The sequence below is a fragment of the Sebastes fasciatus genome, chromosome 5 (genome assembly GCF_043250625.1).
Source record: "Sebastes fasciatus isolate fSebFas1 chromosome 5, fSebFas1.pri, whole genome shotgun sequence".
NCBI classification, from domain to species: Eukaryota; Metazoa; Chordata; class Actinopteri; order Perciformes; family Sebastidae; genus Sebastes; species Sebastes fasciatus.
The window spans coordinates 22,329,953-22,352,917 of NC_133799.1; the positions used below are offsets into that span (position 1 = coordinate 22,329,953).

Below are 22,965 nucleotides of genomic sequence, written 5' to 3' on the forward strand. Positions count from 1 at the left end.
GTACTGGTATTGTTATGCATTGAATATAATATGAAATATCCATAAAATATGTCACTTATTCAGGGTTGTCAGTTTACTCAATGATAGAAAAAGGGGTCTCTTAAGGGAAAGGGTTGGTAACAACACCCTATAGTTCCTTTAACTCCTTCAGGCTGTCATGTCCGCATGAGTTCACAACACCACAGACTCGACTCTCTTAGGTGAGCACTTTTATTTAGTAGTTACAACATGCAGATTTCTATCAAGTGAATCAAAGCTACAAATGAAAATCATGCACACATTAAAAAAAAAAAAAAAAAAAATTCAGGAGAATCAACTGATACTATGAAGACATTTCTACTAACATCAGTAGGATGAATTAAAATGGATCATAAATATTACACTGTGGAGATGATCATCAGGGTGTTCATCAGGGAAGGGAGAATAGGAGGTCAGCACTACACGTCATGGAGAGTAATACAGTGGCGAGGACACAATGCCCGGATAGTACGCGGGCGCTTGCTCTACATTCCTGGTATATTAACATCTTAACCCTAGTGCAAATATCATTGAAACGCAGCACGTGGTAGGTGACGGTAAAACAAACGAAAAGGAAACCTCAACCACACTGAACTTGGATACTATATTCATTTCCCCGAAAATCATAAAGCTGTGTAGACATGGATTGAAATAAGAACTTAAACATTTGTAACTGCTCAGCGTCATTTAGTCGTCATCGGAGGAGTCTCGCTCGATGCTGTAAGCCATGAAGAAAGCGTCGGGGCGGGAGGGGACGAGGGGATGACCCGGTCTCACAATCTCAAAGCCCAGGAAACTGAATGTACGTAGTAGGGATGCTGAGGAGACACAACATGTAAACCAATGTCAATCTTCTGACCTGGATCCAATAACTGGTGTACATATATAGTATATTGCAGTTGAGGGCTGGCCAACGGGAAGCTCGGGACTTTTCCTGGGGGGCCAGAACGCTGCCTGTCAGACTGGACCAATCTAATACTTTCAATATCGAGGGGGGGATACAAGCGGCCCCTCCGGTTTTAGGACTGATCCTTGTTTTTGTTGAAATCTAAATCGGCTCATTTTCATTGTGTACTTAACGAACTGTGACTAGTTTTCCGGCTCACCTAGGCTTGCCTGGCCTACCTTGTTTTGATTCAGTGCAGTGGTGACTGAGGGGGCAGGTGTCAGCAAGACATCCTAAAGTGTCTTGAAGGTTTTCAGCATCATTAGATTCTCTTTATACCACAGCAAGGTTTTGGTAGGGGCACAAATGGAGCTTAAAGCAGGTGAGTTTAGTGCCTTTTAAACTGTGCGCTTTTGTATGTTGCACTTGCATGACTGTTTATTTTGTATGCTAAATGCAGTACCTGTGAGGATTTCTGGACAATATTTTTCATTGTTTTATGTTGTTAATTGATTTCCAATAATAAATATATACATACATTTGCATAAAGAAATCATATTTGCCCACTTCTATGTGGATGTTGAGTATTAAATACTTGACAAATCTACATTTAAGGTACATTCATTGGTGTAACCCATAGTATAACCCATGTGTGTATTTTTTGAAGGTGCCTGCCCTTTACAAACAACAGTTTGTTTGTAACAAACCATTTGGCGGAGCAGGATATCTATCCAGAGGGACACATTATAAAATGCAGATAACAGGTGTTTGTAGACATGTGCCTTTTTTAAGCCAAAAAATCTATAGACTTAACATGGTAAAGTATTGGGCAGTGGCTTATGGAAATGTCTCTGTGTTTACCTTTGTAAAAAATTACGTATACACTCAAAGACAAACACGAAAAGGTTTTAAAGTATCTAGGCCCCATTTATAAATCATTTTAGGACAAGGATTTATCTCATATTAAAACAAGGCTGGGGAACGATAATTAGAGCAATAGAAATGTTGAATATTACGGTATTTTAAAAGCATCTATTGTAAAACCCCCCTGGGTGTTTTTGTTTTTTCATTTTCATTCATTAATATGTATGCATCTTTTACTTTATACTATTATAATACTGGATATGTGTAAGTAAGCATACATAATTTTATTTTTATAAAATATTGAAAACTCAATAAACATATTAAAACTCTCACCTCTATCATCACGGTTCTTGTGAAAACAGATGAACACGTGACCAACCTGCAGCTGCTCTTCTGCAAATTCCAGCAGAAGAGCAAAACTGGAGAGAAACAAAGCAAACAGAAAGAGTTAATGTGTTATAGGAAGGAGGTTAATGAATTTCAGAGGAAAATAATGATTCATGATGGTCTAAGCACATTTCTATAAACCATACCGCAGCATCAAATCTGCATTTTTGGTAAATTTTTTACATTTACATACAGGTTTTATTTTGATACAACAGCTCATCTACCACACAAGCTAAAAAACACAAGGGTCTGTTTTTACTTTGGCAAAATCTATGGTTTCATTCGTTTTCTTTTAAATTAATCAATATTTTACCTTTTGTTGCCTTTCAATCATAAAAATAATCAAACTTTAAATGTTTCTTTTAATTGCAAACAAACTGACCTGTCTTTGCTGCCCTCGGGCAAAGCTCCAGGAGGGATTTCAACATAAAGGTTCCCTCCTTTCAGCGCCGCCCTCCAGACACAGTGCTTGCCCTCAGAGCGACGGGGCTCAAAGAGCAAGAAGCGCACTCTGCCGTTGGCAGGGGGAGGCTCCTCAAGAACCAGCAACTGAGTATCCTGGAGGACAGAGAGGGAAAGTGTGACAAGAGAAATACATTCATATCAGATGACATCAAGAATAAAGTTACAATTGCAGAATGCAGAAAGAACTGCAGTTATGATTTTTACTACTCAAATTAACTCAATATTGAAAAGGAACTCATGATAATGGTTACAAAAACAAGTTAGAGTTGTCCACGGCAACTGCAGCTGCGCCAAATGCCTGAACATGTGAACATGTGAAGCAGTAAAGGTAAAAAGCAAATGTTCAGTGCCACAGGCACAGTTTACGTGTCTTTAACAGGAGAGCTTTAGGGCAAGAGCAAGACAAGAGCACACAAGGCGGCAACAACATGTTTCTGGGTAAACAGAGTTGTTGCACTACATTTAAAAAAAGTGCAATGTGTAAGATCTGGCCAGAATTTTAACTAACATTATCAACTGCATATGAAGAGGACGTTATGTCAAAGACGTCTATGTATAGTGTTGCAGAGATATCTACTGACATCAGCATGCTAACCAGCTAGCCCCGACCCATCCTGTCTTGTAATACCATTTATTACATGCCTTTGTTGAATACTCGATTCTGATTGGTCAATCACAGCATTGTACGGTCTGTTATTTCTTCATAGCAGACCGTTGCTATGTATAACAGACCGTTGCTATGGGCGCAGTTCTGATGTCGGACTATGGTGGACCGTTTTTGTGTCAAATTATTGATTTCTTAAGCAAGTAGCTGTGTAATAAGCGGGATAATGTGCAGCTAGCGGGTCATTGTTGTGAAATAAACCCCTTCAGGGCGATGCAAGACCTCTCTGCTCCGCGTCAGGGTGCCGCATCGCTCTGCCGGGGTTTATTTTACAACAATGACCGGCTCGCTATCCCTTACTGGTACCTTGAGAGGTGATAGTGAGTCACCGTAGCGTCCAGTCTGAAGAAGTAGAGCAGCCCCGAGGGCTCATCACATTGAAGGTACAGGGTCTGTGTACGTTTTGATAATTTGTTTATTGGATTAAATCCAAAGTGGCAGAAACCAGGAGACCACTTCGCCGGGAAGAGGGCGGGCAGCAGCTCCGGGAGACAGCCCTTCAGTTAGCTGTAGCAACTAGCATTCAGCCAGTGCAAACCGCAGCAGCGGGAGTCAGAGCTAGGTCTAACCTGTGTAACGGCTGCAACAAAGTTTGCTGATCAGGCAGATAGTCGGAGTAGCTGGGGTTTGCGCTGGTTGAATTTGTGTTACTACAGCTCCGCTAACTGAAGGTCTGTCTCCCGGAGCTACCGTACGCTTTCCTCCGGGCGAAGTAGTCGTCTGGTGGTGGCGAGGACAAAACTAAAATACAAGTCCTTTTTTTGGTTCTGCCATTTTGGATCTAATCCAATAAAAAAATTATCAAACATAAACGGACCGTACAGCCCCCGGTTAGTGGCACAGTAAACACAATGTAGGATTGGACAAATTTTGCGTATTCTTGCCCTGCTGTTAGTTAGTAGTTGGCGTTTTTTTCCATAACTGATTACTGTAAATCTTGATCGTATTGACCCAGTAGTAGAGGTGAAAGGCTGACCCCTATTTGTTTAGAGTATGTGGCCAGATATTACACATTGCACCTTTAAGTGCATTCCAAAGATCCCAACCTCATCGAGGACATCTTGCTCATTATCAAACATGTTTTGATCAGCGGTCTTGTAATGTGCCAATTTGTCACTCTGGCCATTACGATGGAAATGATGCGTTTAGTCTTACAGTTACAATCAGATATTACAAAAAAAGATATCCTGCGATTCTCTGCAGCAGTATAACATCTCAACAAAACAATGACACCATTAGCTTTACTGAGGTCAAAGAGTGATAAGATTCAATAGTGCAGAATTGCAAACAACAGCCTTTGCGTTTGTCTCTCTCCCAGTCGATAAACTCTTTCTGTACTGTTAGCCGAAGGTAAATCCACGCCTGCCGCTGATCAAATACACACTCCTACTGAGAGAAGAAGTGAAATTGCTGTAAAAAAAAAAAAAATTGGTTCAACTTACAGAATAGAATATTTTAGCTGAAAGATTGCGATCCCGCTGGTCATTCCCTCGCCCACCTGGGATCTTCAGGGGTGGGAGAGGGGCATCAGGAGCACCACAGAGGCCCCGGACACGGGTTACTGCAACAGCGGGAGCACCTCCTGGGACTGGAGATACTGGAAACAAACACACACACAGTAGGAGCCATTACGAGTCAAGTATTCACTGGAGGTTCTGCTACCAAACACAAACTAACCTCCCTATATAAACAGAGGGCTCAGCACACATTACACTGCTGAGTGTCTCATCTCTGAAATTGCAGTAAAACAGTTGCTAAATTTACGTGAGTCTTAACAGACAAAAAACAAGGCTGGTGGCGGAAACAGTTCAATCAGTAACTGTTCCCATCTGAGGCACAGACGTTTGTATAATTTGTTTACTTGTGCATATAAAATTACAGGAAGGAGTGGCTTATGTTACACAACCACATCACTGACCTATTTAAATGTACTCTATCAACGTCCAGTCAAATATTCACTACAACCCCTCAAGGCAAATTTTGTTTTCGTCTCACAAAAATGACAAATTGTTGACATGTTCCCTAAATTCATTGTTCTTGTAAGAAGAGTGATGTCCAAATTCCTAAAACGTGTGTGTGTGCTTGGTTTCTGGTGTAACTTTAAGCTTGTTCGATTCCTGGAAGAAGACTGCCAGAGGATCAGGCACTGTTTGTCTAACTATTAGCTTACTTTAGCCCTGCAGCACTAACCGCATTGCTCCAGTTTACGACTGACAAACAGTTTAGCAAGTGAGATCAGCCATTTTAAGACAGCATAACAGACAAAGTGCTCTATAGAAGTTGCTCAGCTTACAAGCGCAGATGCCCGATGTGGCGGCTGCATACATTAACAGTGTTGCGGGTAGGTCTATTCTCAGAGCTCATATCGGGAACACAAGCCATTAGCAGCAGCAGCAGCAGCAGCGCTGCCACAGCGACGCGAACGCTCTGACACTCACAGATGCTCTCTTACGCAAATGCCACTGCTGTGCTATATGTGGGGCAGATGTGTGAAAACCAAATGAGAACCATTGTCACTCCCATAACTCGGGCCAACAAAGTCAATATGCAATATCCAACCAACTGCCTGACTTTGCAAGGCATTGGAGACCGCAAACTAACACAAATTCTCTCTAAATCTCATTATCAGATTATGTAAAACAGGCAATTAGCATCTTTACATAAAACAGGGCTCCAGATAGATCTGCACAATTAATCGAATATTAATCACGTTTTTGGCTTCGCACAATTCAATGAACATAATCGACTGCGATTTTGATGTTTAAAATGCGTGCTCTGCTCACAGAGAACTCCATTGTACATCAAATCAAGCGTATTGCTGGATATATTACTCATTTTGACTGTCAAAACGAAAATACCCTGAATTCAGGTGAAGAACCTTATTTTAAGTCTTATTTTGATGCAACTATATGTGCATTAGCAGGAATGTAGCACAACATGGAAGTGAAAGCAGTTTGTTTATTTAATGTGAAACTGCAATACAAATATTATATATTATAAAAATGTATCCCTAAAATCAATTAATAATCGTGATAAATAATCTGTATCTCAATACTGATTAAAATAATCATGATTTGAAATTAAGTAGTCGATACCAGTAAAATTCTACGATTTTCGATACCAAGGTAAAAACAAAAGTAAAAAAAATAGCTCATGTTATTAAATGTACAATGTCTCACACACACTTTTTGCCCTCCCCACTTGTGAAATGAATGCGACGCCTCTGATCAGGATTAAGCATTTTCACTAGGGACTGTGGAGACAGAAAGATTCGCGGTTACCTCCGCCAATGATGCGGGGTCTGGGCTGTGCCCTTCACAATCGGGGACAGGTGTAACGTGGCACTGCAGCATTTTTCTTGAAGAAAATACAGCTCTCCTCGACAGTTCTTTTCATTTTTAATTACCGGTATGTTTTAAGGTTGTGATGTTGCTCGAGGATGAGTACAGTGCGAGGTTTCACACAAACACACAGAGACAGACCTGCTAAATATCAGACACACAGGTGCAACCAATGAAAAATGTTTGAGTTGCACTTAACAGATTTTTGTTCACACCTGCATTAAAAGTAAGACACAGAATAAGGCATTTTTATCAACGTCTCCATTCAGTTAACAGCATTCTTTAAAATCCCCATGCCTCCATTAAGCAGCGACACTCATTCACGCCCTGGGTTGTCTTTGCAAAGACAGCTGCTCTGGTCACATGAGCGACGAATCTCTCAAGCTTCTGCTTGCATAAGAGCATGTTTGTCATGTATGAATTAAGGCTGCACGATTTAGAAAAAATATCTAATTGTGATTATTTTGAGTTATATTGCAATTGTAATACGATTTGCGATATTAGAGGGTTTGATCATTTTTACATTATTATTCTCATTTTCATAAAAAAAACATTACAAATAATTATGGTGTGATTTTTGCAGGATCTGTACTAAACAAAAATGATTTCTTAAGTCTGTAGAATATGATGTGTAGGCCAGGACATCTCTGCAGCAGCACAATATTTATATTTAAAATGGTATTTTGACACACATTTCACCTTGAACAAATATTGCGACTTCCTTCTCATCCTGTGATTTGAAGATTTAATTCAATTAATTGTGCAGCCCTTGTATGAATATTATGTAAAAAGATCCCTCATCTCTATGGGGAGGTATTTTTTCTTCAGATGTACAGCATGCTGTTACAGCATCCTCATCTCAAAGTAGACCACAGGATCAGTAGCTGTGAGTGAATCAGCTTAATTAGGGGCAGCTGCTCTTTAAGCCACAGAAATATGCATTTAATTCTCTTAACATATTGTACACAATCTCCAATGGAGTGTTAAATAACAGCATTTATGTTGTTGTTGTTGCTATAAATGCCAAAAGATCCCCCAGGGTAAACGGTCTGACAATAATTATAAAGCAATATCTATTGAACAAGGAATAGCTTCTGTGTACAATATGTCATCACTGGACTCAAAACAACCCATAACACCACCAACCCCCCTTCGCAGTGCAGTGGAAATTTCCAATGAGTCCTTCACTCACTACACCAGAGAGACAAACAGCCTCGACATCAATCTTGTGAGGACACGACAACAGCCAAAGGATAATCGCTCACATGTTGTTTAACATCATGACGCATACTTCAAGGTGTCAAAGCCCCTTTGTGTGTTTTAGTTTGCAATTTTCCCTTCAATCACGACATTCAACTGGAAGTGAACCAGCAAAACAAGCCAATGGTTAATATAACATAGATAGCACATAGCAAAGGTTGTTTTAAATGTTGATTAACAATTAACTATCTGGACTGATTGCCTCGTTGTGAACCAAATCGGTTAATCTAAAAAAAACAAGCCACAAATGATCAATTCAGCGACGTTGGTTAACAACAAGCTTACTTTACATAACATATTTAAAGCACCGTGTTTTCTTACAAGATACATTCAATGTGAAATATAAAATCATTAATATTGTGGCGTTATTGTCTCTGGTGGTTTTCACTGCAACGCCGACAACATGAAAACATCCTGTGACATAACGGAGCTAGCAGTTAGCTAGCTACAGTTAGCTGCATTAGCTAACTGTAGCTATCAGCTAGTGCTGCAGTTAGCTAACTGCAGCTAACTGCATTAGCTAACTGCTAGCTACAGTTAGCTACAGTTAGCGCTGCAGTTAGCTAACTGCAGCACTAGCTGATAGCTACAGTTAGCTAACTGTAGCTAACTGCATTAGCTAACTGTAGCTAACTGTAGCTAACTGCATTAGCTAACTGTTAGCTACAGTTAGCTAACTGCATTAGCTAACTGTTAGCTACAGTTAGCTAACTTCAGCACTAGCTGATAGCTAATAGTAGCTAGTTAGCTACAGTTAGCTAACTGTAGCTAACTGCATTAGCTAACTGATAGCTACAGTTAGCTAACTGTAGCTATCAGTTAGCTAATGCAGTTAGCTAACTACAGCTAACAGCAGCTAGCTAATGCAGCTAACTACAGCTAACAGCAGCTAGCTATTACCTTATGCTGACATTCAAAACTACGCTACCAATTCTTCATTTATTATTCAACGTATTTAACCAAGAGATATATAAGAAGCTAAAATAAAATGCTATCGACCTTAAATGTTAGCTAGCCAGCTAGTTTCTCAGTATTTAGGTCGCATTAGCTTAGCTTAGCTTATATTAGCTTAGCTTAGCTTAGCTTATTTTAGCTTAGCTTAGCTTAGCTGGCTAGAGCATGATTATCAACAGCTGTGTTATGATTCTCTATTTGTTTATTAAACCAAATGTCATACAATCTGGATACAGTTCTGTCATTTAAGGTGAATTAGTTCGGATGAAAAGGTGTCAGATAAAATGCATTTCTGGAGATGACAAGTGTAATAAACAGATCTGTTATGTAAACAAGAGAGGGATTAGTGCTCTCAGCTCTTAGCTAGGCCGCTGGGTTTTAAATGTTAAAAACAACGTACCTTTCGGTTTCAGGTGTGTTACTTGTCTGCTCAATAACAGGCATCTCGGATAAGTTTCTCTCTTTTTCTCTAACAAAACAATGACTATTCAAAATCGTCTGTAGGTTAGATTTAACCATCCGGCCAGCGTCCTCGCCAGGTGCTCTGTCTCTCTGTCCTCTCTGTCTCTCAGCCTGGTGTTGGAGCTCAGAGCCAGCAGGCTGCAGTGCTGGAGAGGAGGAGTGTCCTCTGTCCTATGATAGGATTAAGATAAAATATGTAAGTAAGGAATTGGTGTTATGATTAAGTTATATTATAAGTAATGAATTTATATTCTGGATTGATAACAAATGTATATTTTGATAAGGATCAAAGGATCCCTTACATGTTTTAAATAGGGAATATCAACTTCTGCCCTACATTTAACTGCATCAAGCTAAAGATCAGGCTTTTGTCCATCAGTCCATCTTGTTGCTAAATAATAATTAATATGCTGCTAAAGACCTGTAAATCCAGAGGACAGATGGTCATTTTGTAATGGGTTATGTATGAATAATTGTGATGTGTTTTTGTTTTTTTTGTCTGATGGGTCTTACTTTTCTGTCTGTCTATGGTAACAGTATGTCTATTGTATGTGTACTTTTTCTCAAACTGAGCATGGATGCAAAATGAATTTCAGTGCAAACTGACAATAACGTTGTATCATATCGTATAATTATATGCAGTACTGTAGAGGGGGAGTGTCCTCTGGTCCTCTCTCCCTCAGCTTAGTGTCTCTGAATATTTAAATATTTAATTTAATAACCCTGGGCTACTTCACCTTACTGTAGGACTAAAACAACAATGTAAAATTACCAGGGCTGTCAATCCATTAAATCGATAATCGCATGATTGTCCATAGTTAATCGTGATTAATCGTAAAATAATCAAACATTTTATATCTGTTCAAAATGTACCTTAAAGGGAGATTTGTCAAGTATTTAATACTCTTATCAACATGGGAGTGGGCAAATATGCTTGCTTTATGCAAATATATGTATATATTAAGTATTAAAGGTCCCATATTGTAAAAAGTGAGATTTTCATGTCTTTTATATTATAAAGCAGGTTTAAGTGCGATATAAATCTTATTAAAATTTCAAAACGCTCAATATACAGAGAAATGCACACAGCTGGTATCCAAAAATTGCGCGTTTGAAACAAGCCGGTAGGATTTCTGTCCATTTGTGATGTCACAAATATACGATATTTAGACCATCACACGGTTTTAAACATCAACATTCTAAATGTGTCCCAGTTTATTTCCTGTTGCAGTGTATGTAAATAACATCAGCTGACAGGAAGTAAACATGGACCCAAACTGTTGCCTAGCAACGCAATTCCGTTGCAATTCCGTTGAAATTCACTAAAACGGAGCGTTTCAGACAGATGGTGAATACAGGCATATTCAGGCAGACAGTATGAGGAAAATAAAGTTTTTTTTTTTTTTACATTACAGCATGTAAACATGTTCTAGTAGAAACACAAAATACAAGTATGAACCTGAAAATGAGCATAATTTGGGACCTTTAAGTATTAAATTAGCATAAAAAATATGCTCAAAACATAACATGGCAAACTGCAGCCCAACAGGCAACATCAACAGCTGTCAGTGTGTCAGTGTGCTGACTTAACTATGACTTTCCCCAAAACTGCATGTGATTATCATAAAGTGGGCATGTCTGTAAAGGGGAGACTCGTGGGTACCCATAGAACCCATTTTTATTCACATATCTTGAGGTCAGAGGTCAAGGGACCCCTTTGAAAATGGCCATGACAGTTTTTCCGCACCAAAATTTAGCGTAAGTTTGGATCATTATTTGACCTCCTTCACGACAAGCTATTATGATGCTAGTATACCAATGGTACCTTATGTTTTCTAGTTTCATATGATGCCAGTATCTTCACTCTATAGCTTTAAAACTGAGCCCGCTACAACCTCCGAAATATTGATTGCGTTAAAGAAATTAGTGACGTTGAAACATATTTGCGTTATTAACTTTGACAGCCCATAAAAAATAATAATAATTGATTAACAAAAATGTACTTAAAGTATCCAACCTAAATGTAATATTATTAGATTATTAATACTGGTGCATTAACCCTCCTCCTACCAACACATTTAACATACAAGGACTACCGACTGAGAATAAACTACTGTAAGAAACAACCTTTATAGCAAAATGTGAAGTTATTTCTTCTCAAAATTAGTTATGTAACTAATGTCATCTAAAGTCATTCACTATTTCAGCCTATCAGTGGAATGTATAGGCTACTGCTGGTTACACTTGTCCACCTAAAGCCTAAATGCTGGTAAACAGTCTCAGTACACACTATGAATGTCATTTTCCTTTTTTTCAGCACCTCTCATCTGTGCCTGTCAATCAAGGAGCAGAGGAGCATGGTGCCCGGTGTGTATAACACCGTCTGTGGTGCCTGCAGAACAGAAATCACCATCAACACAACCACATTAACCTTCATGAGACACAACTGAAGGGTCAGATCAGGTAAGTTTCTTCTTTTTTTCCTGTTCAGAGGTTCATATAAAACTAAACTCTTCAAATCATATTTATATTTTTTCAACCAGCAGCAGGTGCCTATTTTAAGCTGTCCTATGTTAGTCTATGACACACAGGACAGAAATAAAAGAGCAATACAGACCCATAGACTGTACTTTGTAAAAACGTTTATGCATGACAAAAACTGAATTTCTCACCTTAACTTACAGCTTCATTTTGGATCCAGCTTTAAATTTAAACTTCAAACCTACAGGACTTCAGTGAGCCAGAGCTGGAACATCTGAAAACATCACAAGTAAGACGTTAATATGTTCGCACTAAACAACCAACTGGGCAACTACAGCGTGTGACTTGTTTGTGTCTGTCCATAGTGTCTTATGACCGGATTCTGTCCATCGAAAATTTGAGTGATGTTCCAAATCCATGGAAAGGATTCACCATGAACCGTTGCATAGTGCTGGCTCTGGTCGTACTGTTCGTGAGCTCGGGGGTCAGTGAGCTGCATGGTGAGTATTGTAATCATGTCACAGACAGTTTGTTTCTGCATTATTGCAGTAATATGCAACATGCATGCTATATGTAGATACTAGGGCTGTCAACATTCATTTCTAATTTCTTTAACGCATTAAAGCAATGGTTCTTTCAGAGGTTGTATTAGGCTCAAAGGCTACAGTAGGCTTAAAGCTAAAGTGAAGATACTGGTATCATATGAAACTAGAAAACCTGAGGAATCCATCGGTATAAGGTCGGTAAATAACGCTCAAAACTTGCATTAAATTTTGGCGAGGAAAAACTGGCATGGCCGTTTTCAAAGGGGTCCCTTGACCTCTGACCTCAACATATGTGACTGAAAATGGGTTCTATGGGTACCCATGAGTCTCCCCTTTACAGACATGCCCACTTTATGATAATCACATGCAGTTTGGGGCAAGTCATAGTCAAGTCAGCAACACTGACACACTGACAGCTGTTGTTGCCTGTTGGGCTGCAGTTTGAGTTTGAATTATTGATTTCCAGTAATAAATATATGCATACATTTGCATAAAGCAGCATATTTGCCCACTCCCATGTTGATAAGAGTATTAAATACTTGACAAATCTCCCTTTGAGGTACATTTTGAACAGATAAAAAAATGTGCGATTAATTGTGTGATTAATCACGATTAACTATAGACAATCGTGCGATTAATCAAATATTTTAATCGATTGACAGCCCTAGTAGATACTGTACTTCTGCTGCTTCACTGTATTATTCTCATTCTGTGCAGGCCTTCAGTGACTTTTATATGTTTTTTGTTTTCTAGAAGCAGTGGATTCATTTGTTGAGGAGACAGGTATAAGGTCTTTCATTGGAAGTATCCAGGATGGTTCAATATATCAGGTATTGTTTTATCTCTGTAATGCAGTTGACTTCTATGTTGAGTCATTTAAAGGGTTATAGGTTGATTTTGTATAGGTTTTTGTGTGATACAAATCAATGGAGCTAATATAGTGTTTCCAAACCTGTATAATAAGCATGTGAATTTATAAAGATATTTTCTGTTTTCATGTGGTTGTATAATATGTGTTTGTCTGTCTCCAGATTTCCTTATGGGACAACTTCATGTGGTGGTGGGGATCTGAAGAAGTTGGAGCCATAAGAAGAAGAAAAAAGCCGATTGGCAACAAAGCGATCCTGAAACCCAAACCTAAAGTATGATTTGTATACAGAAGAAATAGATGTCATCAACTGTCACAGGTTTCTGAATAAAGAACACAAACAGTCTTCAATATGCTTTGCATTTAATAAAATAATGTTACATTTTATTAATCCACTTTTGTCGTTGTATTGTAGAGAACAGGACCACTATTCACTATTATATCACTAATTGAAATGTCATTTACCACCACATTGTAACACAATCTGATAATCAGTCATCAAGTTATTAACAATTTTAGAACAATATTTCAATGAATACTGGAATTTTAATTAAAGCACAAAAAGTGGTCTTATGGATGAAAAGAGGTTTGTCCTGATTAAACAATGGCTTTTTATTCAATTAACTTCTTAGGTAATGAAAATTTTAATATTTACAGAGCAAGATGATGATACTCATATTTGACTTGCTTGGTTTATATAAACTTGTGTGAGAATACTGCAAATACTACATTGTCTATTTATGTGAAAGTCTTTTCTACCAGTGCATTAACTACTGTTTGAATAAATAAATGACAAGTAACAAGTACGTGACACTTAAAAGTGTCAAACACGCTATGGTCAGTTAAATATGTAAAACATCTTTTGTGTCACAACTACACGCCAGGAAGAAAACAGCTTTAGCGGCATCCGCACTCCCTCGCCACCACGTCTGGTTTAATAGAGAGGTAAGTCCCGTGTTCGTTCAAGTCCACCACCTCCAGGGCTTCGTAGGCCACGGGCACGCAACATGGCGCCCGCTCGTCCACGCTCTCGCTCTCAATGTGGAAGTTGAGCAAGACGGCGTGGTTGTTGGCGTTGGTCATGGGGAAAGCACAAGAACCGTGGCAGTTGTTGATGTTGACAGTGTTTGGGAGCCCGAGGCGTTTTTCTAGGGACACGCTGAGGCTCTTCAGCCCACATATGTTGCCCCTCAACGAGGTGATGGGGCCAGATCTGGTGGCCCGCAGTCCTCTCTGCACCTCGTACACGCGGGCCACCGTCTGCAGGGCCTTCAGAAGAAGAAACGCACGGTACTGGCTCTCTCCTGTAGAGGTAACACAAGTATCAGTTAAAAAGTGGGAATAGAAATCTAAATTTATGTCAGATGGGCTGATTTATAATGCAAACAACTGCTGGAGGAGTTTCCTTGTACACATCACCTGCTGCCGGTCCCGTCTTCGGAAACGCACTGAGTTCTTTGAGCCTTCCCAGCCTCTCCGTGGCTATGTGACCCACCTCCTCTTCCCGTAATACCTCCATTACCTGCATCCAAGTCTGCTCCATCCTCTGCTTGAGCTCCTCCAGCAGTGTAGGAGACAAAGCCAGTTCTCCACGATGCATCTGAAACATGGAGCCCCGGCTAGAGAAGGAGAAGATGGTGGGGGAAGAGGAGTTCATGAGTCCTGCCAGCAGGGTGTCGCTGGAGGATAAGCCGAGTGTGAGGGGAGGAAGGGACTGTAAGGAGTCCAGCTGGAGCCGAGGGGACTCGGGGCGGTCCTGAGGCAGGACGTCACCCAGGAACCGCTTCAGCTCACAGAGGAAGGAGGTCTGTGAAGAGGCCGGGGGTGTATGTCTGAGAAAGAGAGTAAATAAAATGCTGCTGAACACCACAATAGTCAGTAGTTATATTTCAATAGGGAACATGAAAGCCAAGACCACCTTATTTCAGTTCCTGTTCCTCCAGAGAAAAGCAGAAGTGGAATCATGCTGATGTTACTTCCTGATTTTCCGCCAACAAGGATGTCTTTTAGGTTTTGGTCTGCAAAGAGAGGAAATGTGAGGAGAGTGCACACGAAACAAGAAATTCTATCTTCATTGTCGGCCCTGACCTATTTGGTCAAATCTGACCAGAATGCACCAGTTACAGCTGATATATATCTTTTAAATGACATTGTCATGTTTGAAAAGGCCCAAAAAATAAACTGCAGCCTTCTGGTAGGCCTATTTCTAACATAATTTAACCATCTAAAAGTGAAAAATAGAACCATAGGTTATATTTTAATAAGACTCTGCCTGTCTCATTGATCACCATGATCTTGAAATTGAAATTATTCTCCTCCTCAGTTCTTGGTTTACTACTTTTAACCCTCTGAAAATGATGGTGGATCATCTGACTGGCATTAACATTACTGTCTTTTGAAGGCTGTTGCGGGTTTCAGGTGGACGTACAGTTGTATCATATAAAGCTTGAGGTTGCGATGAATCCGTTGATGCCAAACATGTCATGCTAGCTTATTGGGAAAGGGGGTAAATATTGCTCCAAAGTAGAGCTGTCTTTACCGTGAGGTCCGCCACACCTCAGTGGCAAACGGCAGAGTTATGGCCCTCTGGCACTTGGTGCCCTAATCACAGCATGTGATGCATGTGTGCATAGCGGCGGCGCTGTAAATCTTACTCGTGTCAAATCTTACTCATATCAGGGTTTGTTGTCTCAACAGAAATCCTCCATTTCTGGTGAACGTCGCCCTCTGATGCTTTTCCTGTCAGCATTATGTAGTGCGTTTCTCCTGAGATGCACACAGTCTAGAAAAGACAACAACAGAAAAACAAGTAATATCAGCGATGAAATCATATAAACAGATTTAGGATCTTTTCATTCATGCATTATTCAACACAAGGCCTTTCTTTACCTGTGTGTTGGGATGCAGCGACTGACTAGTGAAAGTGACGTCCATGTCTCCTCCCGTGAGGGGGCTTTCAAACACCAAGAGCAGCACAGGCTTCAGCTTGAGCAAAGGCGACTGTGGGAGGTCAAAGGTCAACATAAGCGTTCCTCCATCATCTTCCTCTGTCAGGAGCACTGATGGAGAAAACAAGACATACTGTAAGATAAAAACAAACAATCAAACAATAATGTATTGCAATCAGAGAGCACTGATACCTCCAGTTGGATGCAGAACCTCCAGTCCACTCCTCTGGTTTCTGCTTGTTTCTTTAGCGAGCTGTGATAAGACTGAGGCTGATGAGCTGCCGGGCACGGTGCAGATTCCAAACTGAGTCAAACTGCGGTTTGTGAGCTCGCCGTCGCTCCCAACAGCTTCACGCAACGCTGCGAATATGTCCTCCACAAAGCACGGAGCATGTTGAGGGCCGTGACGAGAGACTGTGGAGGCTGATGAGGTCTCTGTTGGTGGGAAGGTGTGCTCTGCATTTAAAACAAAAACAACAAATTTAAATAATTTAAATAAAATGATTTATGTAGTACATAAAGAGACTTATTTATTTTGCTATTTGACTTGATGATTTGTGATGATTAAAAAAAATAACAAAATGTGTTGTTCTTGCATGCCTCTATGGTCAACGGATAATCCAAAAACTTGATGAATTGAAGTAAATTCATATCAAAACAATTCATTTTGGTAAGGGAAAGCTTGAAGCAGGAACCACATGCAATCCAAAAGACACTCATTGACCAGATACAAAAGAGCAAAACAACATAAAATAAAGGCTTTGCATATAGAATTGCATGAATATGAATGCATGAAATGTTCAGAGGTTTCATTTGTGCAGAGTCTGACCTGTCACTGAGGGGTCGTGGGCCGGCATCAGCTGTGAGTCCTGCAGGGCCACACAGATCCTGGTGCAGCAGAGCATCAACGATCCGCAGCAGAAGACGTCCAAAAACAACATACTTCACTGTCTGTGCGTGTGCCTGTGTGGTCAGACCTCTCTCAGTCGCTTGTTTTGAATGGATCAAGCTCCCGAGGAAGGGAGTTACCCTCCCACCTTCCCTTCTCACTAACTGAGAAACACGCTGCCAAAGTAGGAATACCGGGTGTCCTTGATGAGACTGTGGATTCTATTTGAGTTATTTGCTGCACAGAAATGTGTTCTTTTTTTTTTACCTAAAGAAAGCAGGTTAAAGTTAGATGATGCAAGAGAAGGAAAAATAAAAGGCAGTTTTGTTGGTTTGGACACACACTGAGCCTCCCTGTCTAGACCGATGGGGGTGATGAGGACATACATCTAGGGAGGTTATATAGTGCACTTCTTAGAACCAAAACAAAAGAGATGAGAGGTGTTTTAATCCTTCATGGTTATATGGCAAAGATTTATAAGTTAAATATAGAAAAACAATATATTAACTTATTATGCACCGAAAAATTAACTTCCAAGGCCTCCGCCATTTCTGACGTCAACAAACAAGTCATAAACTCAGAGCTTTCTGAAACTGTCCACTTGAGGTCGTGAATACAACAAGAGGGGGGCGTTCATATGGACTCTTCTCGTGAACACGGTAAACACAACCCCATTTGAAGGCACCATACAATCTGACCAAAATCTTCAGTGATGACTGGAACCGCAACAACGAGTTGTGGTTTTACGTGGAGTAATAAACCAGACTATTTCTTTGCTGGACGCAGTAACTTTCTGAAGTCTTGTTGTCACTGTGAGGACGCCAGTTAACCACTGAAGGCTTCAGGAAGTTACTGTGCCCTGCACTGTCCCTGAGTGTGGATGGGTTTACATTGTAGTTAATGGAAAGCCCGGTGCGTCTCATACCGTATCAAACGCCGACAGCCGTGACAAAGCGTCAGTATTTGACGCCCAGGGGAATGAGAACGCGCTGGAGCCACAGCCGCCCCACGTGTCCAGCATCATTGGGAGTGTGATGATAGAGCTGAATGAATGAACAAGTTATCCTAATGAATGTGTACATTTTATCTGCTCTCAGGGGAAAAACAGTGATCCGAGTCCAGCTCCCAGAAAGGAGCGTAGACATGAGATCCGATTCCCTTCAAAGAGCCTCTCACAGCTGCAGTCTTGTTTTGCAGACAGTCAAGGTCTCGGTGCTGTTTAGTAGCCGTGTATCCCAAGAGATAACGCCAAGGCTCATTCTTGTACATCACAAATCTTCAGTGAGGAATGACAAGAACGGTTCATTATTCTCTGACGGCTGCAACATGTTACCAACACGGTATTGTTGGAACATTTCTTGGCAGGTACATCATCCGGATGTTCTTGCAGACAGCAATGTGAGGTTGTTTCTGCGTTTCTATACTGTGGGAAGCAGGGCTTGCATTCAACAGCATTTCAATAAAAAACATAATCTGGTGCAACTCAAACACTCATTTTATCTGAGATTCTGAGAATTTAGTAAAGAACTTTGGAGGTGTCATCTACATACCGCGGGCCACAAATGTTGGACCCCATCAAACAGTCTTTTGAGTGACAACTATTGTCATATATGCAACACAGTCTCACGGCAGTTTGTGAAATAGTCACAAATGATTTTCCCTTTTTTTCCCGTGACATTCAGGATGACTTTCAACAACGGATTTTTAATGCATTTTCCTTGGCTTTCCACTCCAGTCTTTTCAAAATAAAACTACTTAGGTTTAGGTTAAAATAACACCAGAAGTGGCGTAACTTAATTACGGAAGTTACATTACAAATAAATCGACTCTGGTTTCACACAGGACACGAACATCGGTCTCCTGGGCGAAAATCCAGACCCACCCAACCACCCCGACCTCCTCCCTAAGCGGCGTTTGCCGCTCTTCATACTTTCTGGTTCACAGTTACGTGGATTACATACAAACTGATTTCGTGCTGACCACCCCCCCACCCAAAAAATGTGAAATTTGTGTCTATGTACACAAATCAACAAACATTGACCACAAACAAACTGCTGTGTGACTGGACTGATATATGAGTCCAAGTGAAAACCTTCACCGTATGGGCTTGTTGGGAGACATTCTCTGAGTTATTATAGGCATTTTGGCATAAAACAAGTGCACATTTCTCTGAATTATGTTAATGGGACGTCTGGCTATTTGTAGAAAAAAAAAAAGAAAGCCAAAATGCAGCATCAAAAACAATTTGTGAAATGTTTTTTTTCTTTATAATCTCATTATTGACAATTTGGCAATACTGTCCTTGTTATATTCATGCCAATAAAGCATATTGAATTGAATTATAGATAGTTAAAGAGGATCTATTATGGTTTTGTGCTTTTTCCTTTTTCTTCCATAACGTGGTGATGTCACAAAGTCACACGTAAGGGGTAATGTACAGCGAGCCGGTCATTGTTGTGAAATAAACCCCTTCAGGGCATCTTGCATCACTCTGCTCAAATAGCATTTCAAACAGAGGGTGAAAAGAAGTGTTTTTTTGAACATTAAAGGGACTGTTTGTAACTTTGTAAGCGTATAAATGTAGCGGGTCGGCACACATGCGCGCTCGCATATGCGCGTTCGCGTGTAGCCGCTGTACCCTCCTCCTCTGCCTGCTCGCCTTCACTCAGACAGCGCGCGTTCTCGCGTACTCGCTCCACCTCTAGACGTGAACGCGCGTTCACTCCACACTGCTGAAGAGTTAGTTTAGCTCTGAGAATATCTAGTGAATGTACAGGGGACGTTTGTGCAGAAATAACTGCTGCAGCTCCTCCAGACCAACAGAGGTTTTCCGTGTCTTGTGAAGTGACGGAGCTCTGCAGAGATTTACGTTGTCTTCTCGTTACCGACTGGGTGCCGGTATCTCCTCTGCTCTCTCCGGCTGCGGGCGGAGAGAGCAGGGAGACACGCTGCAGAGCCCCGCTGCTTCAGCCTGCACTTAGGCAGGAAAAGCCAACACTAAGATCAGATCTAAATCATGTTCATGGAGAGACCTTCGTCTGGTCAGCTAACATTACTGCCAAGCAGCTGAAATATAGAGTGATATTGTGGTTTTAGCTGACTTGTGTCGCCTCACTGTTTTGAGTTCTCTTCCTTGGCTGGCACACCTGTTTTGGTTTTGTTTGCGGGAGACATTTTCACACACCCACACATGCCTACATCACTGATTACTGACTTTCCACGTTTATTTAGTTATTTATTGTTAGTTTGTTAAATAAATGCCTGTTACTATTTTTAAACTCGTCTGGTCTCCCATTTTTGTTGCAACCTTTGAGCCGGGTTGTAACAAACTGTCCAGTTTTTTGCACGAATGCAAAAAGGAAATATGTACAAATGTTAACATTGAAATAAAGGATTGGTAAAACAAATGATTATTATTATTATTATCAGGTATATTGAGAGCGAGCAAGCGCGAGCCGACGCTGACTTTCGTTGATTTCACGGCCGCAGGTGTCGCTGTTAAGAAGCATTTCTGAAAGTTACAAACAGTCCCTTTAAAGCAAAAAAACATGTTCTAGAAGAAACCCAAAATACAAGTATGCACCTGAAAATTAGCCTAATAGATCCTCTTTAAAACACAACGCTGTTTTGAATATACAGATTAATGCTTATTATGATGATCATGTAAGAGATGTTCTGTCTTTTTGCTTCCTCCGATTGACAGATTTCAAAATGTTGTAAAAAATGCTAATGCTTATACTTCAGCAATTTTCTATGAGGGGAAATAAAAGAATCAGATCAGACATAAATGCCACTACACACAACAAAATTAATTCAAATATTATATGAAACATTTTATTAATATCATAAAACGCAAGAAAAAAAAAAACATGAATTCCATTTGTTTCATTATAACATCTTAGGATAAAAGCACCAACACCGAACAGTAACAAGTCATGAAAACCCAGGGCCTTTTGGAAAGTAGGTTTGCCGTTATTGCACCTCAAACCTGCCCTGGCTGCACCAATCAGAGATCAGTATGTAAACATACTGTAGGTTACGTGTGTCCTGTGTGTTCACTCCCCCCACATAATGGGTAGAATCCCAAACAAAAGCACAGTGAACCTCCTTCTTGGAGAGACGCAAATCTAGACCGAGGCATTTGTGAGATGAGGAAGATGCTGAAAAGTCGTAGCCATTTCACAGCTTCCGGAGATCAGACCGACTCGTAAAGCTTCATAAAGCTGGATTTAACTGGAGACCCTGGATGTATGCGACAATTGAGAATGAATCTGATGAGATTTTTTAGAATTTTATCTCGAAATACGCTAACTTAGGGGAAGTCCTGGTCCTGAGTTGGGTTAGAAAGGGACTTGATCATGCCACAAGATGGTGAATAAGAAAATTGTTTACATCATTTCAAGCCATCTGGGAAGTTCCTGAGTTAAAGACCTTTGGCAGGATTTAGAGTAAACAGCTTCGACTGCAAAAGCTCTCACAGATTATCAATAATATACCAGAATGGAGCGTGCCGGAGAACTGCATAGAAGCTTTAATTCAAATCACGCTCTTATACCAAAGGACTTGAATAACAGCACCTCATCCCTTTGACTGATTATATATATAAGTAGCTATAAAATCTGTAATGATCATGATTTTTTTTTTTTCCCCACAAACTATTCTCACTTGCACATACACCACGCCGCCCCTCCAGGTTAGAGAAATTTTTCGCAGGTTAAACTGGACCGCCAGAAAAAGCCGCCGGGCAAGCTCGCGTTGAAGATTATTAAACCATAAAACCCCGCAGCACAACAGGAGGAGAGTAGTATTTATCAATAGCTGCAATTTCCTCGTTTTAAGTGAAGGAGAGCACCGTGCTGTCTGTCTGACTAGTAGTATTAAAAACCGACAGGAATCTGAAGACACCATTAAAAGCATAACATGTAACTGCAATTGTATCAAACACCAAGAATAAGAAAATCAAAACAGCATCAACAATAATTACAAAAAGACCTCAGTGCTGGTAACAAACGGACTATAATTATGCTCTAAAATGACTTTGCTTCTTCTCACTTGGAACACTTGCAGGTGAGAAACACATTTTGTGAGTGCACACAGGACAGGAGTTTACAATAAAGCTTTGATTATTAGTCTATAATCTTCCCTTAGATATGCACCGGCACGTGGGGGGAGGGGGAAAGCACACAAACTGAGCTTATTCCCACTATCAGAGAAAAAAGGAAGCTCTCACTGCGTACATACATCCTAACACAAGAGTTTTACATGTCTTTGCAATGACACAATATGCTCACATTACAAGGTAGGGCCTTGACAGTAAGACATCTAAAGACAGTGTGTGTATGTGTGTGTGTATAAGAGGTTGACACGTAGTTTTGTATGCACCAGTGAAGATTTTTAAGATCTAAATTCCCATTGTTTGGAAACAGAAAGCACCATTTTTCCTGCAGAATCTGGGTCGGTAAAATACAAAAAAACATCTGATAGAAGTGATGAATCTAGTTGTGTTCGAGCCACAGCACCGTTGTTTGTTAAATACACACACAGCTTTTTTTTTTGAGTTTCTAGTTCTATCAGGTGCTGCTGCGACGCCACGTGTTGTTCGGCGCCATCTGTTAAGGTCCTGTGGTGGCAAAGCTTCACTCTCCTTGGCTTCAAGCCTCCTGTTTAACAGGTTGAGTTTAAAGGTCACAATGCCAGCGACGAAACACCTCTATTCACTTATATATATATACTTATATATAGACTGTATATAGATACATATTTTATATACCTTTCTGTTTATGGTGGAAAACGAAAACTTATGTACAAAAACAGTGCGTCTTGTTCACTGACAGATAAGCAGCTCGCTTCCGAGAGCAAATCGGGATGACGTATGTTTAAAACTGCAGCGTGAGCAACAAACAGATACCTGTTTACCAGACTCTGAGCCAGCT

At 40.4% G+C, this 22,965-nt stretch overlaps 2 protein-coding genes and 1 long non-coding RNA gene across 3 annotated transcripts; 1 reads left to right on the forward strand and 2 right to left on the reverse strand.

Annotated features, from left to right (window-relative positions):
- Window positions 1-194: 194 nt before the first annotated feature.
- Window positions 195-9,358, reverse strand: oaz1a (ornithine decarboxylase antizyme 1a). The gene is given in 6 exon segments (XM_074635838.1): window positions 195-836; window positions 2,102-2,187; window positions 2,538-2,713; window positions 4,727-4,813; window positions 4,815-4,881; window positions 9,240-9,358. Coding segments are annotated over 6 exon segments (666 nt in total). The 3' UTR covers window positions 195-705.
- Window positions 9,359-9,482: 124 nt separating this feature from the next.
- Window positions 9,483-13,546, forward strand: LOC141767995 (uncharacterized). Its single transcript, XR_012593977.1, has 6 exons — window positions 9,483-9,497; window positions 11,619-11,764; window positions 11,986-12,071; window positions 12,148-12,282; window positions 13,081-13,157; window positions 13,359-13,546. It is a non-coding gene; the product is annotated as an uncharacterized LOC141767995 (long non-coding RNA).
- amh (anti-Mullerian hormone) lies at window positions 13,542-17,310 on the reverse strand. The gene is given in 7 exon segments (XM_074635831.1): window positions 13,542-14,499; window positions 14,615-15,110; window positions 15,113-15,213; window positions 15,866-15,977; window positions 16,085-16,254; window positions 16,336-16,599; window positions 16,973-17,310. Coding segments are annotated over 7 exon segments (1,662 nt in total). The 5' UTR covers window positions 17,085-17,310; the 3' UTR covers window positions 13,542-14,092.
- Between the last annotated feature and the right edge of the window lie 5,655 nt (window positions 17,311-22,965).